This window comes from Tachyglossus aculeatus, chromosome X1 (assembly GCF_015852505.1).
Source record: "Tachyglossus aculeatus isolate mTacAcu1 chromosome X1, mTacAcu1.pri, whole genome shotgun sequence".
NCBI lineage: Eukaryota > Metazoa > Chordata > Mammalia > Monotremata > Tachyglossidae > Tachyglossus > Tachyglossus aculeatus.
In genome coordinates, this window is record NC_052101.1 from 58,286,845 (window position 1) to 58,312,637 (window position 25,793).

General features: G+C 45.8%; 1 protein-coding gene across 1 annotated transcript in view; it reads right to left on the reverse strand.

The window, feature by feature from the left end:
* LOC119950242 (RING1 and YY1 binding protein) overlaps positions 1–24,575 on the reverse strand; it is a 113,008-nt gene extending 88,433 nt beyond the window's left edge. The window contains exons 1-2 of the mRNA XM_038772434.1: positions 24,363–24,575; positions 23,430–23,555 (exon numbers count right to left, since the gene is read on the reverse strand). Coding sequence (XP_038628362.1) covers positions 23,430–23,555; positions 24,363–24,394 — 158 coding nt within the window. The 5' untranslated portion in view covers positions 24,395–24,575. The remainder of the gene's footprint in view (positions 1–23,429; positions 23,556–24,362) is intronic.
* Between the last annotated feature and the right edge of the window lie 1,218 nt (positions 24,576–25,793).

The window sequence follows — 25,793 nt, forward strand, 5'->3', positions numbered from 1 at the left end:
GCGCTTAGTACAGTGCCTGGAAAATAGTAAGTGCTTAACAAATACTACAATTATTATTACTACTATTATTATCCCTGCCAGAATGGGTGCCTAGGCTGGACTGAGGACTAATTCTACTAGTCTGAAGCAGACACAATCATGCCAAGGTAAAGGGGAGGAGAAAAAAGGTACAAAAGAGGAGGATGACTTCACACACTCTCAGAAGGTACGCTTACAAGTTAATTTAAATAACATGCTTTCTAGCTAAGGACAACTGAAATACTTTGGGGACTGCAAAGTAAGAGTCGTCAAACAGAGATCATCTACGTAGATATCAATGATGCACTAGTATTCTTAAAATGGTGAAAACCATAAGCAGATTCTAGGAATGAAAAGAATCCCTCTGGGAAATGCAGTGATAGAAATGAGTTAAAAACCTAAATATGCATTCTTTTTCTCAGCAAAATATCAGTAGCGGGTCAAAAGACACTACACAACATAAAAGGAGGGAGAGGTATTATTTTATATGGCATAAGAGGTGCAAAAGGGATAAATCAAAGGGAAAGACAACGAGAAATTCTAATCTACTTCTCTGACAGATTGTTAGACTTCAGAAGATTCCTCCATAGGAAATGGCTTGTGCACCATCCTAAAATACTTAAGTTTGATCAGAACTGCATACAACATGGTTCAGCTCCTATTTTATGGCCTAATCTTTTCATCTGAATTTTCTACTATGACTAAAAAATATTTTTTTAAGTATTTCAAATCTCTAGCCCATTTGAGAAGCTGAGAGGGAGCATGGTCTAGCGGACAGAGCCCAGGCCTGGGAGTCATAAGGACTTGGCTCCTAATCTCGGCTCCACACTAATGGGGATTAAGACTGTGAGCCCTGTGTGGGACAGGGACAGTGTCCAACCTCATTAGCTTGCATTTGCCCCAGTGCTTAGTACAGTGCCTGGCACACAGTAAGTGCTTGACAAATAACATGAAAAAAATTTGATCAGAAAAGTCCATTACAGGCCTTCCTCAATAGTCAATATTGACTATTGCAGTAGCTCTGCAGAAGCTGGAGAAGCAAAAAGATAGCTATCAAAGCTTACTTTCCCAGACACACATTTTTTACAATGGGTGATTTATTCCTGGACACCTTTATTTTAGACCATTATTAGTACAATAAACATTCACTATAGCCACCTCCTGTGTTCTAAAATACTGTGACCAACAGTAGGGAGTACAGTCGAGTGGAGATAATCAGCATTGCTGGAGGAACAATCTTCAGCCAAAGAGACAAAAGCTAGAGGAGAGGTTTTGCTGCAGTGGGACCTAAGCCCATGACTCTGGCTATAAGTCCGGGTGAGCCAGGGATCAGAGTTGGCCACATGGGAGTGGAACTGACAAGCCCAGGAGGAGATAAGCTCCCTCAACCCCTTGTCTTATCCAAGCCAGCGCCTTCTCAGACTCCAATAAATCCACTCTTTCCTCACCATATTATTAAGCCTCCAGAATAGAAAGTGCCACTGTGTGGTGAAAATTGAAAATCACCTATGTATGTTTCTGCTCAAAAAAGCTCTATCAGTATTAGGCTATTATTATATAATGAAAAAAAATCCACATCCTGAGATATTTAAGTGTCAAGCAAAACAGAAATTAGATGATAGATCACAATATTGCAGAAAATAATCCTCCACTATCATCTCTCTCCCACCAGGGGATTGGTATAGGAAATGCTGTTCAGCTACTTTGGTATAAGAGTGTGTTACTGTTCAGTAGGGTATCAATCTACAACTAAGAGAACTAGGAGAATAATAATAATAATAACAATAACGATGGCATTTATTAAGTGCTTACTATGTGCAAAGCACTGTACTAAGCGCTGGGGAGGTTACAAGGTGAACAGGTTGTCCCATGGGGGGCTCACAGTCTTAATCCCCATTTTACAGAGAGAGAACTGAGGCACAGAGAAGTTAAATGATATGCCCAAAGTCACACAGCTGACAATTGGTGGATCTGGGATTTGAACCCATGGAATCTCTGACTCCAAAGCCCGGGCTCTTTCCACTGAGCCAGACTGGAGAAATATTTTGTAAAACATTTAGCACTGGATAATTTATCCAAAATTGTCCTCAAAAGTCCTTATCACTCACACTTTTGTGCATTGTTCTCAGCACTGAGAAGTTACAATGACATTACAGAAAGGACAAGGTTATTGCCCATAAAAAGCCTGTGAATGGATAGGCGGAGGAGGTGGTGTGTGAGAATGGGGTGGGGGTGGGGAGCCCAAGGGGGACAATACAAGAAAAAATTCAAATTCACAAGAGCAAGCAATGGAAACATTTCAGCAACAGACAAGCAGTGTGGCTTAGCGGAAAGTGCAGGGGCCTGTAAATCAGAGGACCTGGATTCTAATCCTGGCTCCATTGTCTGCCTGCCTGCAATAATAATTGTGGTATTTAAGCACTTACTATATGCCAAGCATTGGGACAGATACAGGATAATCAGGTCAGATACAATCCCCGTCCCACATGGGGCTCGGTCTAAGGGGGAGAGAGAACAGGTATGTAATCCCCATTTTACCAATGAGGAACCGAGGCACAGCGTTAAGTGATTTGCCCTCTTCCTCTCCCCACAGCACTTGTACATATTTGTACATATTTATTACTCCATTTATTTTATTAATGATGTGAATATAGCTATAATTCTATTTATTTTGATGGTACTGACACCTAATTGTTTTGTTTTGTTGTCTGTCTCCCCCTTCTAGACTGTGAGCCCGTTTGGTAGGGACCGTCTCTGTTTTCTATTTGTACTTCCCAAGCGCTTAGTACAGTGCTCTGAACACAGTAAGCACTCAATAAATACAATTGAATGAATGAATTAAGCACTTACTATCTGCCAGGCACTGTATACTAAGCGCTGGGGTGGATACAAGCAAATCTGGTTGGACACAGTCCCTGCCCAACGTGGGGCTCAGAGTCTCAATCCCCATTTTACAGATGAGGTAACTGAGACCCAGAAGTGAAGTGACTTGCCCACGGTCACACAGCAGACAAGTAGCGGAGCTGGATTAGAACCCATGACCTTCTGACTCCCAGTCCTGTGCTCTATCCACTACACCATGCAGCTTCTTGACTGCAAGCACACTGTAGGCAGGGAATGTGTATACCAACTTTGTTGTATTGTATACTCTTCCAAGCACTTAGTACAGTGCTCTTCACACAGTAAGTACTCAATAAATACCATAGATGACATTATCTTCCCACCCAAACCCTGTCTTTCCCCTAACTTTTTTATTTTTCATTCAATTGTACTTACTGAGCGCTTACTGTGTGCAGGGCACTGTACTAAGCGCTTGGGAAGTACACGTCGGCAACATATGGAGACGGTCCCTACCCAACAATGGGCTCACAGTCTAGAAGAGGGAGATAGACAACCAAACAAAACATGTAGACAGGTGTCAAAATCGTCAGAACCAATAGAATTATAGCTATATGTACATCATTAACAAAATAAATAGAATAGTAAATAAGTACAAGTAAAATAGAGTAATAAATCTGTACAACTATATACAAGTGCTGTGAGGAGGGGAAGGAGGTAGGGCATGGGGGGATGGGGAGGAGGAGAGGGAAAAGGGGGCTGAGTCAGGGAAGGCCTCTTGGAGGAGGTGAGCTCTCAGTAAGACTTTCAAGGGAGGAAGAAAGCTAGTTTGGCAGATGTGTGGAGGGAGGGCATTCCAGGCCAGGGAAAGGATGTGGGCCAGGGGTTGACAGCGGGACAGGTGAGAACGAGGCACAGTGAGGAGGTTAGCGGCAGAGGAGCAGAGGGTGCGGGCTAGGTTGTAGAAGGAGAGAAGGGAGGAGACGTAGGAGGGGGTGAGGTGATGGAGAGCCTGGAAGCCGAGAGTGAGGAGTTTTTGCTTGATTCGTAGGTTGACAGGTAGCCACTGGATATTTTTGAGGAGGGGAGTAACATGCCCAGGGCGTTTCTGTACAAAGATAATCCAGGCAGCAGAGTGAAGTACAGACAGAAATGGGGAGAGACAGGAGGATGGGAGATCAGAGAGGAGGCTTATTCATTCATTCATTCAATCAATCATATTTATTGAGCGCTTACTGTGTGCAGGGCACTGTACTAAGCGCTTGGGAAGTACAAGTTGGCAACAATATAGAGACAGTCACTACCCAACAGTGGGCTCACAGTCTAGAAGGGGGAGACAAACAACAAAACAAAATATATTAACAAAATAAAATAGAATAAATATGTACAAATAAAATAGAGTAATAAATACGTACAAACATATATACATATATATACAGGTGCTGTGGGGAGGGGAAGGAGGTAAGGCAGGGGGATGGGGAGGAGGACGAGGGGGAGAGGAAGGAAGGGGCTCAGTCTGGGAAGGCCTCCTGGAGGAGGTGAGCTCTCAGTAGGGCCTTGAAGGGAGGAAGAGAGCTAGCTTGGCAAATGGGCAGAGGGAGGACATTCCAGGCCAGGGGGATGATGTGGGCCGGGGGTCGACGGCAGGACAGGCGAGAACAAGGCACAGTGAGGAGATTAGCGGCAGAGGAGCAGAGGGTGCAGGCTGGGCTGTAGAAAGAGAGAAGGGAGGTGAGGTAGGAGGGGGCGAGGTGATGGACAGCCTTGAAGCGGAGGTCGAGGAGTTTCTGCCTGATGCGCAGATTGATTGGTAGCTACTGGAGATTTTTGAGGAGGGGAGTAACATGCCCAGAGCATTTCTGGACAAAGACAATCCGGGCAGCCGCATGAAGTATGGATTGAAGTGGGGAGAGACACGAGGATGGGAGATCAGAGAGAAGGCTGATGCAGTAGTCCAGATGGGATAGGATGAGAGCTTGAACAAGCAGGGTAGCGGTTCGGATGGAGAGGAAAGGGCGGATCTTGGTAATGTTGCGGAGGTGAGACCGGCAGGTTTTGGTGACGGCTTGGACATGAGGGGTGAACGAGAGAGCGGAGTCAAGGATGACACCAAGGTTGCGGGCTTGTGAGACGAGAAGGATGGTATTGTATATGTATATATGTCTGTACATATTTATTACTCTATGTATTTTACTTGCACATATCTATTCTATTTATTTTATTTTGTTAATATGTTTGGTTTTGTTCTCTGTCTCCCCCTTCTAGACTGTGAGCCCACTGTTGGGTAGGGACTGTCTCTATATGTTGCCAACTTGTACTTCCCAAGCACTTAGTACAGTGCTCTGCACACAGTAAGCGCTCAATAAATACGATTGATTGATTAATAGTGCCATCAACAGTAATGGGAAAGTCAGGGAGAAGGCAGGGTTTGGGAGGGAAGACAAGGAGTTCAGTCTTGGACATGTTGAGTTTTATATGGTGGGCAGACATCCAGATGGAGATGTCCTGAAGGCAGGAGGAGATACAAGCCTGGAGGGTGGGAGAGAGAGCAGGGGCAGAGGTGTAGATTTGACTGTCATCAGCGTAGAGATGACTGTTGAAGCTGTGGGAGCGAATGAGTTCACCAAGGGAGTGAGTGTAGATAGAGAACCGAAAGAGACCAAGAACTGACCCTTGAGGAACCCCTACAGTAAGGGGATGGGAGGGGGAGGAGGAGCCTGCAAAGAAGATTGAGAATGAACGGCCAGAGAGATAAGAGGAGAACCAGGAGAGAACGGGGTCTGTGAAGCCAGGATTGTGTAGGGTGCTGAGGAGAAAGGGGTGGTCCACAGTGTCACAGGCAGCTGAGAGGTCGAGGAGGATTAGGTTAGAGTAGGAGCCATTGGATTTGGCAAGAAGGAGGTATTGGTGACCTTTGAGAGGGCAGTTTTGGTGGAGATTTGGGTGGATTTGACACCCAAATCTACATCTCTGCCCCTGCTCTCTCCCCCTCCCTCCAGGCTCGCATCTCCTCCTGCCTTCAGGACATCTCCATCTGGATGTCTGCCCGCCACCTAAAACTCAACATGTCCAAGACTGAACTCCTCGTCTTCCCTCCCAAACCCTGCCCTCTCCCTGACTTTCCCATCACTGTGGACGGCACTACCATCCTTCCCATCTCACAAGCCCCCAACCTTGGTGTCATCCTCGACTCCGCTCTCTCAGTCACCCCTCACATCCAAGCCATCACCAAAACCTGCCGGTCTCAGCTCCGCAACATTGCCAAGATCCGCCCTTTCCTCTCCATCCGAACCGCTACCCTGCTTGTTCAAGCTCTCATCCTATCCCGTCTGGACTACTGCATCAGCCTCCTCTCTGATCTCCCATCCTCGTGTCTCTTCCCACTTCAATCCATACTTCACGCCGCTGCCTGGATTGTCTTTGTCCAGAAACGCTCTGGGCATGTTACTCCCCTCCTCAAAAATCTCCAGTGGCTACCAATCAATCTGCGCATCAGGCAGAAGCTCCTCACCCTCAGCTTCAAGGCTCTCCATCACCTCGCCCCCTCCTACCTCACCTCCCTTCTCTCCTTCTACAGCCCAGCCTGCACCCTCTGCTCCTCTGCCGCTAATCTCCTCACCGTGCCTCGTTCTCGCCTGTCCCGTCGACCCCCGGCCCACGTCATCCCCCTGGCCTGGAATGTCCTCCCTCTGCCCATCCGCCAAGCTAGCTCTCTTCCTCCCTTCAAGGCCCTACTGAGAGCTCACCTCCTCCAGGAGGCCTTCCCAGACTGAGCCCCCTCCTTCCTCTCCCCCTCGTCCTCCTCTCCATCCCCCCGTCTTACCTCCTTCCCTTCCCCACAGCACCTGTATATATGTATATATGTTTGTACATATATATTACTCTATTTATTTATTTTACTTGTACATATCTATTCTATTTATTTTATTTTGTTAATATGTTTGGTTTTGTTTTCTGTCTCCCCCTTCTAGACTGTGAGCCCACTGTTGGGTAGTGACTGTCTCTATATGTTGCCAACTTGTACTTCCCAAGCACTTAGTACAGTGCTCTGCACACAGTAAACGCTCAATATGGTTGATTGATTGATTGATTGAGTGGAGGGGACGGAAGCCAGATTGAAGGGGGTCAAGGAGACCACTATCCTTTTTGTTTCACAAGCCCATAACATTCTCTGACTTCTCTCTCTCATTCAACCCACACATTCAATCTATCCTGTTGGTTTCTTTTCTAAATCCATCCTTTCCTCTCCAACCAAACTGCTACCGTGTTACTCCAAGTAATAATAATAATGGCATTTATTAAGTGCTTGCTATGTGCAAAGCACTGTTCTAAGCGCTGGGGAGGTTACAAGGTGATCAGGTTGCCCCACAGGGGGGCTCACAGTCTTAATTCCCATTTTCCAGATGAGGGAACTGAGGCGCAGAGAAGTGAAGTGACTTGCCCAAAGTCACACAGCTGACAATTGGCGGAGCTGGGGTTTGAACCCATGACCTCTGACTCCAAAGCCCGTGCTCTTTCCACTGAGCCACGCTGCTTCTCTGGTAAGTAAGTATCCTGTCCTGCCTTGATTACTATATCAGCCTCCTCTCTGACCTCCCTGCCTTCTGTCTCTCCCTATTCCAATCCATACTTCACTCTGTTGCCCGGGTAATTTTTCTACAAAATGTTCAGTCCATGTTTACCCACTCTTCAAGAACCTCCAGTGGTTGCCCATCCACTTCCGCATCAAATAGAAACTCCTTACCGTTGGCTTTTAAGCACTCTACTGGCTTGCCCCCTCCTAACCTATCTTGGTACTGTCCTACTACAACCCAGCCAGCGCATTTCGCTCCTCTAATGCCAACCTACTCACTGTATTTCGGTCTCGTCTGTCGCGCTGCCAACCCCTCACCCACATCCTGCCTCTGGCCTGAAAAGCCATCCCTCCTAAAAGCCTTACTGAAGGCACATCTCCTCCAAGAGGCCTTCCCTGACTGACCCCACTTTTCCTTTTCTTCCACTCCCTTCTGCGTCACCATGACTTGCTTCCTTTATTCACCCACCTCCTCCCAGCCCCACAGCACTTCTGTACTTATCCATCATTTATTTATAGTAATGTCTGTCTCCCCCTCTAGACTGTAAGCTCATTTGGGGCAGGGAATGTGTCTGGGATATTGTACTCTCCCAAGCGCTCTGCACAGTTAGAAAGCACAGAATAAATATGAACTGATTGACTTATGATGATGAGATAAAAAGAATAAAATTAAGCTTCCACCCACCCCCTGTGCCTCAGGAGGCAAGACAAACCTCCACCATTGGGCACTTCCCAGCCCAAGGAGCTTTAATAGGAGGTACTCACCAAAACTGCTTGTTTCAAGGAGCAAGGGAGTAGGGCTTGGATTTGGGCAAAGAGCAATCAGACTTAAGCTCATTGTGGGCAGGTAATGTGTCTGCTAACTCTGTTGTATTGTACTCTCCCGAGCACTTAGTAATGCGCTCTGCACATTAGCAAGTGCTAAATAAGTACCACTGATTGAGAGTATATTGATGGTGTTTAACACTCAGTGTGCTTGGGGTTGGGAGACAAATAATATTATGCCATTGGCACTAAAATGTCAAGAGAAACTCACAGTTGAAACTCCAAGAGAGAAACTCCAAGGTGCCAAAAGGAGCGGAAGTGAGAAAGAATTCTAGATCACATAGAAGCATCAGTGGAAAGAAGGTAAGGTTGGGGGAGAGGAGAAAAATAATACTGTAAAAAGTGCTAGTGCAGAGCCATGCAACAGGCCTACAATAAAAATGCTTCTTGACTGACTTCCTTTCTCCTCCACCCTACTCAGCTTTATCCCCCCTGTGCAACAAGGCTCTTAGAATCAGCAGGGGGATAAAGTCAGCAAGGAGCAGCTACTATTCACTTGATACAATAAGCAGTGGTACAAAAACCAGGACAAAATATATCCTAAAGTTTTGGGTTTAAAAAAAACATAAAACAAAGCCCTATTTTTCCAAAGCAGAAGTGGTGGGGGAGGGGTGGGGGGAGATTTTTTCCCTCTCCCTTTCTATGTTTTCCTACTTGCAAAAAAAATTACAGAGTTTAAGTCGGTGAATTTCAGGGAAAATGCAACCTCCGTATTGTAGAGCATGAAACCGTATCTCCGGCTAATGATGCCCCCCTTCTGGTCTGATGACAAATCACTCCGGGCTAGCGAACCTGGTGACAGATTGAAATTTGGAGGAGTCGGGGAAAGAGAGGCACAGCTGTCCTCACTTTCTCCCAAGTCCTTTCCCGACCCATAAAAACCACAGATAGCCAAGCCCCTGTCCCAATTTCACTTGCAAGCCAGAACTAGTGTTCTCTGGATCCTGGGTCCCCCCAACTACAATTTATAAAGGGATCCTCCATCTGCCTATCCAAGAGATGAATGACAATGCTGATTAATGCTCATGTGATTAGATCATTCGGCTATAAATTCCCTCTTCTCTCTCCTGGGATATCAACTGCCTAGTGGAAAGAGCACGGGCCTGGGAGTCAGAGGACCTGGGTTCTATTCCTGGCTCTGCAACTTGCCTGTGTGACCTTGGGCAAGTCATGACTTCTCTGCTCCTCAAATTCCCCAACTGTAAACCGGAGGTTTAAGACACGTTCTCACCCCCACTTTCACTGTGAGCCCCATGTGGGACAGGGGCTGTGTCCAACATGATTATCTGGTATCTACCCCAGTGCTTAGTGCAGTGTTTGGCACAGCACTTAAATACCACCATTATAATTTTTGAAAAATGATGCATAAGAATGCTCTCAAAAATCAGATCCAAAACACTGAAGCAAAGGCAGAACACACAGATTAGAAATTCAAATCGAAAGACAAAAGGTCATTATGTCCCCAGCAATATTTTTCATTGTCATTGTCATAAAAAGAATAAGCTGATGTCATTAGGGTGATCCATATGGGGATCATTCAGAAAAAATATAGCTGACTACAAAATAGGAAAGGTAGCAATGCTATAAACTGCTCAATAATTATGTTTTAAAATAGTATATCCAGAACTTCACAATAATAATAATGGTGGTATTTGTTAAGCACTTACTATGTGGGAAGCACCATTCTAAGTGCTGGGGGGGGGGGGGATACAAGGTGATCAGGTTGTCCCACGTGGGGCTCATAGTCTTAATCCCCATTTTACAGATGAGGTAACAGGCACAGAGAAGTTAAGTAACTTGCCCAAGGTCACACAGCTGACAAGTGGCTGAGTCAGGATTTGAACCCATGACCTCTGGCTCCCAAGCCCAGGCTCCTTCCACTGAGCCATACTGCTTCTCTAAAAGCAAGTGGTATTTCAAATACTGCTCAATTATATCATTTACTCCTCATACATGAGGAAAGTGGCTTTTCACTGTGACAAAAACACCAGTATTCTTAAATGCAAAATGAGACTATAATAATAGTTAAAATCAGTGGTATTTATTGAGTGCTTACTGTGTGCAAAGCACTGCAGTAAGCGCTTGGGAAAGTACAATACAATAGAGTTGGTGGACAAAATCCCTGCTCCCAAGGAGTTTACAGAAGAGGGGGAGACAGACACAAACAAAATTGAGGAAAGGGGAAATGGCAGAGTGTAAGGATATGCACATAATGCTGTGGGGCTGATGGTGGGGTAATCAAAAGTGCTCAAGGGGACAGGTGCAAATGAGAATGGGGAAATGAGGGCTTAGTTGGGGAAGGCTTCTTGAAGTCTGTGATTTCAGTCAGGCTGTTAAAGTGGGGAGAGTGGTGGTCTGTTGGATACAAAAGGGGGAGGGAGTTGACAGTGAGAGGACAGTTCACAATGAGCAAGGGAGATGAAGAAATAGTGAGTCGGTTAGTATTAAAGGGCACTAACTGGGCGGGCTCAGCTGTAGTAGGATATCAGCAAGGTATTCTCCCAAGTACTTAGTACAGTGCTCAGCCCATAGTAAGTGCTTAATAAATACCATTGATTGAGGGGGGAGAGCTGTGTGCCTTTAAGACCTTTGATGCATAAGTGGATGGGAAACCACTGGAGGTTTTTGAGGCGTGGGGAGAAATGGACCAAACATTATTCTGAGAAAAATGATCTGGTTAGCCGAGTGAAGTATGGACTGGAGAGAGGTGAGTCGGGAGGCGGCCGGGGGGCCGATGAAGTAGTCAAGGCGGGATACAAGTGTTTGGATCAGTGTGGTAGCGATTTGGATGAAAAGGAAAAGGAAGATTCCAGACATATTGTGAAGGTAAACCAACAGGATCTGGTGACAGACTGAATATGTGTATTGAACGAGATGAGTCAGAAAAGAAAATATAAACACATTTTTCCATCATGGTCTCTTTAACTGATATTTTGGGTCACACAAGCTAGAACATTTTTTAAATGCTTCTTTTGGGCTAATCAGTGTGTTATATAATCAGATCAGACAACAGTCCCTGTCCCACTCAAGGCTCACAAAAGGGAAAATGGGTACAGTACTGTATTCCCATTTTGCAGATGAGGAAACAGGCACAGAGAGATTAAGCAATTTGCCCAAAGTCACACAGTACACCAGTGACAGAGCTGGGGTTAGACTCCAGCCCCATGCGCTTTCTACTAGACCATACACATAATCACAATAATAAAACTGAGAACAAATAAAGGTCCTAGATTCTAGTTCCTAGCATGTCCTACTGTAAACGACAGGGGCCTGGGAGTCAGAGGACCTGGGTTCTAATCCCAGCTCTGCCACTTGTCTATCTTAAGCAAGTCACAGCTCTTCCACGCCTCAGTTTCCTCATCTGTCAAAGGGGGATTACCTGTTTCCCACATTTAAACCTGAGACCCACTTGGGAAAGGGACTGTGACCAACCTGATCATCTTGTATCTATCTCAACGCTTAGTACAGTGTTGTCACAGAGTAAGTGCTTAATAAACACCACAATTATTATTTACATATTCACTGTTTGTTAACTGATAATTCACATGGTCTATCGAATGTGCACTTGGTTCTGCCAGAACAGGTTTTTTCCTATCCCATTTCCGCTAGAAAGCTGTTAAGTAGTTAAGGAACATTCTCCTGACGATAGGAGCCTGTTTTGGATGCACCGGCTGCAGTGCTGGAGGAAGGGCTCATGTGCATGCCCATGGCACTGGAACAAGTGAGTACTACTAACGAGTTTTGGCACAAATACAAACCTTGCATCGTAGGAGAACTAGATATACTGAATATACAGTGAAATATTCTTTCCTTGATCCTCAACCGGAAACAAGCCGATAACAAATAGCAACCTGGCCTCACTTTACTTTGTACAGAATTATCTCCTATAGTTAGTGTGTTTTAAAAACATATATTTGAAAGGCAATTTTAATAGCTATTCTTTCCTTTTCTATGGAGGTGTGAATTTAAGCAGCCATAGGAATTAACAGAACTAAACAGGCCTGGGGCAGAAGAATAGCACATTTTAGGGAAGAATTTTAATTGAAAATATGACCCTCAGAACTAGGGATGACCAGGCTATTGATGCTCACTAGATGCTGAATGCCTCATTAGTATGACCCTACCTATAAGTGCTGCTTCTTCATCTCTTTTGCTGGCTCCTCTTCCCACCCTAACTGTGGATGACCCTCAGGGCTCAATTGTGAAATCCTCTGGACTCTGAGGAAGCTCATATTGTTCATAAAACCACTATCAGCTGGCTTCCCCACACTAGCTGCCTCTTCTCTGTCTCTCCCAAGGTAATTTCCTACCTGCTCTTGACACTTTATTCTGTACTTCATGTCATTCGCGCCGGTATAGAAAGCCCCCCCCACCCCCCAACTCTGCTTCACCAAACCCGAGTCCTTTTCAAAGCCCTCCTAAAAAGCCACTTTCCGCACAAAGCATTCGCCCTGTTTACCTCAACCACGCCATCTCTTCAGCTACTTAAGCACTCGTGTATCACTGTAGGTCTGGGGCTCAATAAATGCTCGTTTTGTTCAACAATCAACATTCCCCTCTAGTCAGACACTTTTTGCCTCTGCCATCTATCAGTTGACTGCATCTCAATCCTTCTCTGCCTCCTGCTGCTATGTTTGCTAATTGCACATTAGATTATTGGCTTGTCACCAATGACTCTGCAACAGATAGCCAAGTGAATTTTTTGAGCCCTGCTTTTCACTTCCCCTTTACCCAGTGTTGTAATACCCAAGCCAACCTCTCTTTCCAGCTTCTTCTGCTCTGCCCCAGTCCCCTATTGTGACATTATTCCCAGGAGACGCCTTCCTCTATCTGGAAACTAGTTTTTACTAGAAAGATGGGGAAGGGGAGGGAGAGTGACACATGAACGCTTGTGCATCCAGAATTAATTTACTCTGCAACAAGCAGAAACTCCTTTCCGTTGGCTTTAAGTCTCTCCACCAGCAATCTCCACTTTCCAAATTGGCTCTCTTCACTCCTCCCAAAGATGAGTTCTCCAAAAATCCCACCTCCTCCAGGAAGCTTCCCCCAATTCATTCACAACACCCCAGCCACATCGGAGAAACACCTACCCTTAGCACTCATGTACAATTATAAACACGTAAGAATACATTCCATTTGCTTTTCATCTATTTGGCCCTGATGTGCTTGTACTGCTTTCTCTTCATAATTGCTCATCCTCTGGCTTTCACTATCTGTAAATTATCTTGTCTGCCTCCTTCATTAAATTGTAAACTCAATAATAATAATAATAATAATGGCATTTATAAAGTACTTACTATGTGCAAAGCACTGGGGAATTTGTGTCTTGTAACAGCTGAACTCTCCCAAGCACTTAGTTCAGTGCTTAGTCCTCAGTAGGCACTTAGGAAATGCCATTGCCATGGATCTTTTTATGCTTTTGCTAGTCTTACCTAGTGGACTGCAAGCTCCTCTGAAGTGAAAACTCCCAAAGATCCTAGCTCAATGTTTCTTTACACAGAAGGAGCTCAGTAATATTAAGGTTTGCAAGTGGGAGATGGGCTAGTGAAAATCTTATAGGCCAACTGGAAATTTGTCTTCAAGATGAGCCCGAAGATTGTTTTGTGGCTTCCAAAGAATGAGAACAATCAAATCAGCTCAGCAGGGAGAGAGCATGTTTATTTGCACAGTTGATATTTAACTTTAGCACCCAACTGCCACAACAGCAGCTTCCACTCCTACTTAAAGAGCTAGGAATTTTGGTTATTAGTTTGAGTACCCCTGGTTCTAAAATTCTACCATCTCTTAAATAGGCAGGGAATGAGTTTCCTTGACAGGTCTCCTCGGCTTAAATCACTCACAGAAATGTTCAAATAGATTTTCTAAATAGAGATGGAGATATCAGGAAGGAAGCTTGAAAATCATCATCAGTTAACCCTCTTCAAAACAAAAGCACACCTAAAAGGGGGCACTTGGGATACACTAACTTCAGTTTCCTAAAGTGTAGGGTTGTAACTGATTTTGCTAGGGACACAATAAATCAGATCATCACTAGCATAGATCAGAAGTTGATTATTTCACTTGGAATACACTGGGTTTTTCCATCACCTATGCAAAGCATTTCAGGGACCTGAAGTTCAAACAGAATATATACATTGTTAAGAAAAGAATGCTCACTTGCATAATAATAATAATAATTGTGGCATGTGCTAAGCACTTACTATGTGCCAGGCACTACACTGAGCACTGAGGTGGATTTAAGCAAAACGGGGTGGACACAGTCCTGTCCCCATATGGGGCAGCTGACATGCACTCCTTAAGGGTGCTAATATCTGAATTTTGGAAACAAATAGCAGGAATCTGGCTTCTGCCCACTCAATATGAAGTCCATTTCTGTACAGTTCTTTAGCCTTCAAACATATTGTGCTTGAGTAACTTGGCCAAATAAAAAACTCTTCCCTTGGAACACAACTAATTTTTGTTGCAATCAATGGAAGAGAGTTAACTGAACTGCTTATTTATTAAACTCTGGAAGTAGTTATTTTCTGTCATGACAATTTCCTACTTATGGAAGACTGCATGGCTCAGACATGTGTAACCAGACCACAAACTCTAGGTTACAGATGAACCCCGTAAGAGATGAAAGGAAAAGTTTTCACCTTCTCTCTTTGATAGTAATAGTGATACTTACTAAGCACTTCCTGTGCTCCAAGGCTGGGGTAGATACAAGATAATCAGATGGGACATGGTCCCTGTCCCAAGCAAGGCTCAGCAGGTATCTTATCCCTCATTTTACAGATGGGGAAACTGAGGCCCAGAAAGGATAAGTAACTTGCCCCAGGGCAGAGAACAAGCCAGTGGATGAGCTGGAACTCAACCCTGGATCTCCTGACTCAGCATCAGGCTTTTTCTACTAGACCCCACTGCCTCCCTGGGAGGTTTTTAAGCAGCTCCTCCCTACTTCTAAGGTGATAATTGGTGCTAAGAGGGAGAGGAGGGGGGAGAGGGGGAGAGGAGGGGGGAGAGAGGGAGAGGAGGGGGGAGAGAGGGAGAGGAGGGGGGAGAGGGGGAGAGAGGAGGGAGGAGAGGAGGGGGGAGGGGAGGGGGGAGGAGAGGAGGAGGGGAAGAGGAGGGGGGAAGAGGAGGGGAGGAATGGGGGGAAGGGGGGGGAAGAGATTGGGGAGAGGAGTTGGGGGGAGGAGGTAGAGGCTAGTTCCCTGGGTCCATTCAGGTACAGAAAGTGCCAGGCCTAAGACACCATCCCTGGCCACATAACTGGAGGCAGCAGCAACTGTTGTTTCTATTCTCTGACCCTCAGTACACAGCTGGCCATGGCATCGGGGATGCTAAGAGGCACACACTGCACAGCCTAGGGTCCTCACAACAGCAGGAATAGCAGTTTTTCTCCCCCAAATAATATGCAGACTGTAAGTCCCAAAGTCCTGAGCTGAAAAGTAGCATAGCTCAGTGGAAAGAGCATGGGCTTGTGAGTCATTCATTCAATCGTATTGAGTGCTTACTGTGTGTAGAGCACTGTACTAAGCGCTTGGGAAGTACAAGCTGGCAACATATAGAGACGGTCCCTACCCAACAACAGGCTCACAGTCTAGAAGGGGGAGACAGACAAAAAAACAAAACATGTGGACAGGTGTCAGGTCATCAGAATAAATAGAAGTAAAGCTAGATGCACATCATTAACAAAATAAATAGAATAGTAAATATGTGCAAGTAAAATAAACAGAGTAATAAAGCTGTACAAACATATATACAAGTGCTGTGGGGAGGGGAAGGAGGTAGGGCAGGGGGATAGGGAGGAGGAGAGGAAAAGGGGGCTCAGTCTGGGGTCCGAGGTCATGGGTTCTAATCCCGGCTCTGCCACTTGTCAGCTGTGTGACACTGGGCAAGTCACTTCACTTCTCTGGGCTTCAGTTACCTCATCTGTAAAATGGGGATTAAGACTGCGAGCCCCACGTGGGACAACCTGATCCCCTTGTAACCCCCACGCTTAGAACAGTGCTTCGCACATAGTAAGTGCTTAATAAATGCCAACATAAAACTGGAGCCTTTTTTTAGAACTAGTAGAACCTGGAAGCATAGTCTTTATCCAAATGTCCTTTCTACATGCATCAAGGAAACCTGGACCTCAGACTCACGATGCTGGTTCAAGAAGGTGGAGGTGAAAAATGGGGCTCACCACACTTACATGCACAATTATCACCCCTGTAAATGCCCCTGTAGAGCTGACTCACGTCAACCTTCTTTTAATGGTATTTGTTAAACCCTTACTATGTGATGTGCACTGTTCTAAGTGCTGGGATAGATACAAGTTAATTATGTTGGATGCAGTCCCTATCCTGCATGGGGAATGCAATCTAAATCAGAAGAAGGAGAATTTAATCCCCATTTTACAGATGAGGTAACTGAGACCTAGTGACTTGCCCAAGATCACACAGCAAGCAACTGGCAGAATAATAATAATGATGATGATATTTGTTAAGTGTTTACTATGTGCCACGCACTGTTCTAAACTCTGGGGTAATCAGGTTTCCCACGTGTGGATCACAGTTATAATCCCCATTTTACAGATGAGGCACTGAGAAGTGAAGTGACTTGCCCAAAGTCACACAGCTGACAAGTGGCGAAGCCGGAATTAGAACCCACTACCTCTGACTCCCAGGTCCATGCTCTTCCCATTGGGATAAGCTGCTTCTCAACTCACCTGGCTGAGTTGAGAAGCAGCTCTGCCTTCCCCTCCACCACCTTCTTCTTCTACAATGTCCCTCTTCCCGCCTTCCCTACTCTTTCCCCAGAAAGGAATTTGGAGCTGGGGCCAGCTCCTGTCTCTATCCTCAGTGCAGTCTCAGAGAGGGTTTGGAGGCAGAGGAAACCACTCAGCTCTAAAGAGGCAAATCAGGAGGGGAGGTTTGACTCCAGTCACCACGCAACGGAGGGGGCCTCAGGAGTTGGCCCAATCTGATTTATGACCAACACTAGGCTCCAAATAAAATGTAATAATTATTATCAATGGTATTTATTGGGCACTTACTGTATGCACAGTACTGTACTAAGCACTTGGGAAAGCACAATACAACAGTTTGGAGGCTGGTTCCCAATCCAGATACAAGTTTCTTGTTCTGATACCAGAGAATACGCCCAGACGGTTTAGGAGTGACAAGACCATTTAAGGACACCTCTAAATTTTCCCTTCACACAGGATTTGAGGGGAACAAAGGAAAGTGGGCTCCAATCCACCTTGAGAGTTCACTAATCTTGGAACCCAAATAGTTACTATGGAACCATTTAATAATCAACATTACAGTAGTGCTCTCAACCCACTTCCAAGTGAAATATATCCTCATAAGAAGCACATCACCTTCATCAACAGCTACAGAAGTGGCAGGGATTTGGGAGATTATACTCATTTTTCACTTTATTTGGAAAACCTGAACACATCCCATTAATACAAAAGGTGCTTGATGTAAATCCATGCGGTTTAGAGAAAAAGGCACTGGATCTGGGTGTCGGGTTATGAAGGTACAAGACCTGACTCTGCCACTATAAATTTACAGAATCAGTTCTCGGAGCTAGTCTCCCTAGACACATAATGGAGCCATCATCTTACCCATAAGATGACAAACATAAAGCACTTAAATCTCCCCAGAAAGGGTACTAAATAATTCAAGAGGTAGTAAGTTCGGTTTTTCTAAAACCAAACACAAATGTCTGCTTCGAACCACATGAAAAGTGAGGTCCAGCTGTATGGAAAAACAAAAATCCAAATCCAAATCCAGAGCCAGAGAACAACTTCTTCCTCCTGGATGTGTAATAGCTATATTCAGCACAACTATCACTTAGAAAAGGAACTAAAGATCTGCGTGAGGAGAATGGTGCTGGCCTTTTGTTTGTTGCTTGCTCTTCCAGAGAGAATTATAATTCTTAAGTACACTGCAACGAATGAGAAGGCATTTAAAAGGTTTCAGAGTAAGTTGCAGCTTTCTATAAATTTCATCCCAGAGCTACAGAATCTGCAGATTACTGAGTCAAAAGTTAACAGTTACAAGGTCATTTTTTAGAGGTTCATAAATAAGCAAAATTAACTTTTCTAAGAGCTAAATTTTCATCACTATTTAACATGAAAGAATATAGATAAAACCCCACATTAATTTAAAAAAAAAAACTCTTAGGCAGAGAAGTTTTATATGATGTGACACTTGTTCCTCCAAGTCGTGCAGAGGTTCTTGAAGTTCAAGAGCCATCATCTTCAAAAACCATTAATTGGGCATTTACTTTACTTATTAGAACTATTCTTTCTAATCAACACACCATCAGCAAGCCAGTTTAGGTAACACATGTCAAATGAAAGCTACCTTAACAGTTATTTTGAAACAATTCTACCAAAAAAAAAAAGCCTCAACTTGATAAAACCAGGACTTAAACGGGGCTGGAATTCACAGGATCTCGAAACAGGATTTTTTTTTTTTAATCCAATGCTTTCTCTTGGATGTGAAGAGGCAGTGGGGAGAATGCATCCTTGGCAAACACAGAGATAAAGAGTTATCTGTTCCCTTTAACACCCAAACTGAAAAGTGTGAGGTTAAATGCACTCAGTTTCATTTCAGGGAGAGCCCAGGATACAATATTTTAGTGGTTTTGTGGGATACGTCTATGCTCCCTAGCTTCAAGTATCAGAGACAACAGATCTAACGGGGAGGCTTAGTACAATAGGCAGCATATATGCTTCAATGCAGGAACAAAACTAGAAGAAGTTCTTAAAAACTGTGCCAGGCAATGTATTAAGTGGTGAAGTAGATCCAAGCAAATCAGGTTGGACATAGTCCCTGGCTCAGGGTCTTGGTTCCCAATTTGCAGATGAGATAATGGGCACAGAGAGGTGAAGTGCCTTGCCTGTGGTCACACAGCAGGCAGGGGGTGGAATTAGAACCCATGTCCTGCCTCCCAGGTGCGTGGTCTGTCTTTTTGGCCACACGGACATGAGGGCCAGGAGCCTGGATGGGACCCCACCTCGTTCCCCCGACAAGGGGCTTATCCAGAGGGAGTGCCAGCCAGCTGCCAATGAGAGGGAAGACGTGAGGGGCAACCTGGGGGAAATCGGCCCCGGGGAGCAGCTGGGGCCGAGGGGGCTGGATGGGGAGGGGAGAGCAGAGCACAAGCCTGGGAGCCAGAAGGACCTGGGTTCTAATTCTACCTTCTGCCTGCTGTGTGACCACAGGCACGTCACTTCACTTCTCTGTGCCCGTTGCCTCATCTGCAAATTGGAAGTTGAGACTGTGGGTCAGGAACTGTGACCTTTGGCGTCACCCTGACTCTTCCCCCCCTCCTCGCCCCATACCACTTATGTATATACGTATATATCTATAACTATTTATTTATATTGATGCCTGTTTACTTGTATTGACGTCTGCCTCTCCTCCTCTAGACTGTGAGTCCATTGTGGGCAGGGTTTGTCTCTCTCTGCCACTGTACTGTACTTTCCAAGCACTCAGTACAGTGCTCTGCACCCAGTAAGCGCTCAATAAATATGAATGAATGAATGGTACAAAATATCTGGGGACCCAGTGTCCTTGCAAATGAATGCCTTGGCCCCTATCCTTTTGATCTTCTTCTGATACAGGCCATTCATTAACTGGCCACTTCTTCCTCTGTGCTGCTAAAACTTACAAACATTAAATCCACCAAAAAACCTCTCTCAGGTTCTAACTTTACAACTATGTATCAGTAAACCAGATTTATACTGGCCAATAGTTTGGGAGTCATAGGGTTCAGCAAGTTGAATAAAGCCACACGGCACACTGGGGAAGGATTAGCCAAACCAATTTCAGTGAAATCAATTTAACATGCCTAGATGACATACTAATTAAGCAACAGACGGGCTATTACTGATACTATTTTCCAAAGCAAGTTAAGGAACGGATTTCAACTCTTTTCTTGAGAACCCATCCAAGTTTAAAAGAATATGAACAAATATCAAGTTGGTAAAATTTGAAAACTATTTAAGCCCCTTACTACTACAGCAGTAAGTTTCATAGGTGTTACACTCTGTAAGGAACAGAAAAATGAGGCATAAAAGGGGGCAAGAAGAGAGTAGGTAGTTCTTCCAGAACAAGTTTTTCACCACACGTCTTGGATAGACTGCTCTTGGGAAACTTGGGAAGGTCTTCTGACAACATGGGTCTAACTGAATATAATAATAATAATAGTATTTGTTAAGCGCCTACTATGTGCCATGCACTGTTCTAAGCAGTGGGGTAGATGCAAAGTAATCAGGTTTCCCACATGGGGCTCACAGTCATAGTCCCCATTTTACAGACGAGGTCACTGAGGCACAGAGAAGTTAAGTGACTTGCCCAAAGTCACACAGCTGATAAGTGGCAGAGGGGGGATTAGAACCCATGACTTGACTCCCAAGCCCATCCTCTTTCCACTAAGCCACGCTGCTTCTCAAATGATGGTATTTGTTAAGTGTTTACTATGTGTCAAGCACTGTTCTAGGCACTGGGGTAGATACAAGGTAATCAGGTTGTCCCAGGTGGGGCTCACAGTCATTTTGCAGATGAGGTAACTGAGGCACAGCAAAGTTAAGTGACTTGCCCAAAGTCACACAGTGGAGAAGCGGCAGAGCCAGGATTAGAACCCACGACCTCTGTTTCCCAATCCTGTGCTCTTGCCACTAAGCCACACTGCTGGTGCTATGTCTGAAGAAATGACTGGGCACATGCACGATGACCACGACCTGAGTTTTTCTTCATGTGAGGTTCGTCAAGACCAGAATTCCACTAACTCTAGGAGGGCTGACTGCCAGCAGATAGGACCCAGACGCCATATAGAAGAAATTAAAGAAAAACTACTAGATTGGAATGAGTGCCTGAAAGCAAGGATGTCATATAGTCCCTTCACAGCCAAAGGAGTTCTGGGATGAACTAATCTGTAATCAGATTAGGCCAAAATGTTCTCTGCAGTCAACTAAAACTTCTAGAAGTGAATCCACAGAAACACAGTGTTCAAATGCTACGGCTGCAAACGCAAAGTAAACCAACTGCACTTTTCATAATAGCTCGTCATCCTAATGTTGTAAGAATCGCATGCTTGGAAAGAGATTTGAAGTCAAGTTTGCAATGGCTGAAACACGTAGGAATTTGCTCATTTAATTTGGGTTGTTAAAATCTAAGTGACCACTTTTCATTTGGTCCTGTTTATTGGGAGCTTACTGTGTGCAGAGCACCATACTAAGCGCTTGGGAGAGTACAACACAGCAACAGACATTCCCTGCCCACAATGAGCTCATGGTCTTTTGAAACCTCGAGTAAAAATCTTCTCAAGTACTGAAGACTAAAAAGTCCACAACTACCTGCACCTCTAAGTGGGTGCTTAAAGAAAGTATGTCACGTTATGCTTTCTACTTAAACATATTACAAATGAAACTGGATGCTTATTTTTTTGGTAAGTAAAATTCTGGTAATTAGCGGGTATAGCTTACTTCAAACAAAATTAAATTTTGTCATATTTCTTAATTTGAAAAAGCATAAAAACTCATAAAAAGTTTCATTATGAGATAATAATTATTCCCAACAATCAACCCTAAGCGATTTAGGTGAAGTTCCTCTGTACTAGTGCTTTGTGAAGAAAAAGTTCTTTAAGAGTTTCCCAGCCACTGACTTGCACATCATCTACCATAACACTCAAAGCAAAACCACAATAAAGAGGTTTGGCCTCTGAGGAATTCTAAATGCAAAAAAAAAAAAAAACAAAAAAAAAACCATTACTCACCAACAATATCCAATCCCTACTACTTTCAATGTCAAAAGGTGCAAAACTTTTTGCTATCTGATAAAACTCCCATTTTGCATAGATGACAATGCACCCATATTCAGGGAAAATCAAGTGTTAAAATAACAAAGGCCACCTAAATAAATTAGGCAAAGGTAAAATGAATTCAGCCTCCATAAACAATGCTAGTGAAAACAAAATCAATTCTTAAGTTGAAGTTATTCACGTGTGAATAATTTACTGATAAGAGAATTGCTTTAAACCAACAAGCCATGAACATCCAGAAGCTTGAAATGTGCCCAGTTTTACATCTGTCAAGCTCAAAGTGCTAAGCCTACAAACTCTTCTAAAAATAAAGGGACTTGCTTTAAGGTTTCTCATAATGAAAATCTTCAGGCTACCTAGTGGAGTACTGGGATATTACACACAGTTCCAAGTCATGTCAGATATTCATCATCGGCCCCAAAGCGTGTACCTGAAAGAGCAATATACTCTTGGCAATCAACTCCGAGTACCAATCCAGAACACACACCAAACACGTAACTATCAAATGCCACCAAGAACGGTATGAATTCGAACTCAAATACGTATCACAGAACCAAAGAAAAACGGTGACTAAAAAGAAATTCCGAAGAAAGGACTTGCATGTCCCGAAGTGTTTTGTTTCGTTTCGTTTTTTTTCCAATTAAGCCTCGAGTCAAAACAAGATTCAATTCCAACGCTTCGACATTCATTTTCCCCTCGCCGAGCGACACGCTTAAATGCGACGGTTTAATATGAGCACTATTTAGCTACTTCATATCAGTTGGACATCTCGAAAGAACTTCCATCGATGCTCTGCATAAGTTAATCAGAAAGAACTGAAAGCTCAGCCTTTCTGAAATCCATTTAATTCTGGATCGAGCTGACGCATTTCAAGTGCAACAAAATGATAAATAGGCTCTTGCAGATCAAGACGGGAATAAGACACCAAACACACGGTTCCTGGAGCACCTTCTCTTTAAAAATTCACCTCCAAATAAAATCTAGGATTCCGACGAATCAAGCCCTTTTCAAAATGGCAAAATCCCCCACAATTCACTCGGAAAAAAGAAAATAGCTGCCTCCTTTAAAACTAACACCAATAAAGTCAATCGAAGCCAACAGCCCGGGCCACGACCGTCGTTTAAGAGATGAAATACGAGGAGAAAAAACTGGAAAAATGCCCTCCTCTAAGTCGCTTGGTGTGCACAAGGGTTTTCACACAATGCAGATACACACAAAAACACCACTATCACCCCCACCCCCCCCAAATTTGAAGCACTACGCAGAAAAAAAATTGTCATCAACAAGTCGGGGTGGGGGGGACGCCTGGGTTTATACTACTGTCGCCCCCAAAAAGAGATTTAACGAAGGGTAGATCTAGAGGTACCTGGTGGAGGTGCCTTTCCTCACATCGCAGATGCTGCATTTAAAGGCTTCGGCGCTGTTCCTAAAGGTGCAGACACTACAATCCCAAAAGCCTTCATCTGCGGCAGGTTTCGCTTGTCTTTTTGGCCTTGAAAAAAGAGTGGGGAGGAGGGTATAAGGGGATGGGGGGGGCGATGGGGTTGGAAGGCCGGGGGGGGGGGGGCGTAAGAGAAACAACATACACTCATGAGGAATCGTCTTTCACGGGATAAACGACTGAAACTTACTCCTTGCCCACCCCTGAGGTCCAACGCAACCCGACGGAAAGCAAGGGGACATTTCCTCTCGATCAGCTTTAAACAATCGCTTCTCTCCCAACAGCAGCATTTTCGAAGAGAAGCGCTGGAAGGGGCCACGCGTGTGTGTGTGTGTGTGTGTGTGTGTGTGTGTGCGCGAGAGAGTGTGCGAGAGTGTGTAAGCGGGGTGGGGGAGGGGGGCCCGAGGGGCCTGGGATTAGAGGGGTGGAGAGGGAGCGCCTAGAATAGAAGGGGGTTCCTGGAGGGGGCAGAAGAGGGGTAGTAAAGCGTCTTCCGCACCCCTCCCCTGCTCTCTCCCTCCCTACCTGGTTAAATCTCCCTTTGTCTGGAAGAAGTGGAGGAGGAGGAAGAGGAGGGTGAAGACAAGGAGGAGGAGGGTGAGGAGGAGGAGGGTAAGGAGGAGCCGCCATAGCTGCAGCGTTAACATTGAGCCCCTGGCACCGACAGGGAGACACCGCCTCCCCCACCCCCCCCCCCACCCGCACCCGCCCCAACCACCCTCACCCCCTCCCGCTGCCACCGCCTACCCCGGATCTCCATCTTAACAGTGCCTCCCCCACTGCCCTCGGCTGCACGGGGCCTATAACTCCCCCTTTTCCGTCCCCCCCCCCCCCAATCAGGCGGGGAGGAGCAGGTACCTGGTCGGGCTCTTCTTGTCGCCCATGGTCATGGATTTGATCCCCGCCCCCCCTTAGAAAAGCAGGGGTCGCGAAGAGGAGCGAGGAAAATCGGCTCAATCGTTCGCTGGGGTGTTGGAGAGCGTCGCCGTCCCCACAGCTGCTGCTGTTTTTTGCTTTTGCTGTTACCGCTGCTACTACCGCCGCAACTTGAGCTCCGTCTGCTACCGCCGCCGCCAGTCTCCGGACGAGACTAGTCCCCGCCAGCGCCGACTCCTCCGAGTGACTGACTGGGGGTGGGGCTAGAGGTTACGTCACTCGACAGCCCAGCCAATCACGGGTGGAGCCACTTCGACGAGGGGCGGAGACACTCCTGAGATAGATCTGGAAGAGAGACGGACAGAGACATGCAGAGACAGCAGAGAGAGAGAGAGCATGTGCCCGGGCGCGCGCGCGGATGGGTGTGGTGCGCGCGGCTCTGGCCACTGTGGGAGGTCAAGGAGGGCTGCCTGAGGTAGAGGATCTGGAGGAGAGGCAGAGACAGACAGAAAGAGCATGTGGCGGGCGTGTGTGTGTGTATGTGTGTGCGCGGATCTGGACACGGTGAGAGGTCGACCAATCAATCGATCGGATTTATTGAGCGCTTACTGTGGGCAGGGCACTGTACTAAGCGCTTGGGAGGGGACGCCACAAGGGTCAAGGAGGGCCTGTGAGCCCCTCATGGGCAGGAATGTGTCTGTTTCTTGTTGTATTGTACTCTCCCAAGCGCTCAGTACAGTGCTCCGCACCCAGTCAGTGCTCAATAAATACCACTGATTGAATCGAATGGACAGATGGAGAGAGCACGTGGCCGGGCATGTGCGTGCACGGTGGGGAGATCAAGGAGGGCTGCTTGGGGTAGAGGATCTGGAAGAGACAGTGAGACAAAGACAGGGATACAGAGGGAGATCTGAGACACAGAGAGAGCATGTGGCTGGACGTGTGTGTGTGTGTGTGTGTGTGTGTGTGTGTGTGTGACTTTCCAGCCGGCCATAGCTCTCCAGCCCAGCCGCCCAACCTGGAGGGGTCCTTTTGCCCACCCCACCCACTGGGCTCAGACCCTGGTGTGGGTAAGGGGGTTGCATGCCTCACCCTCAGTCTACCCAGACAGTTGTCCACGAGGAACACAGGAGTGCAGACTCCGAAGCGGATGTGGCAGCTCTGCAAGGTCACTATCAAGGCCTCAGCCCCGATTCTCAGCCACCACATGAGCTGGCCCGTCCTAGATTGGGTGCTGTAGCGCTGCTGCTTGACGGGTGGCAACAGTGCCAGAAGACAGTGAAGCTGGCATGGCAGTACGAGCAGCACAGAGCAGTAGCACGGCCCAGTGGATACAGCACGGGCCTGGGAGTCAGAAGGACCTGGGTTCTGATCCCGACTCCGCCACTTGTCTGCCGTGTGACCTGGGCAAGT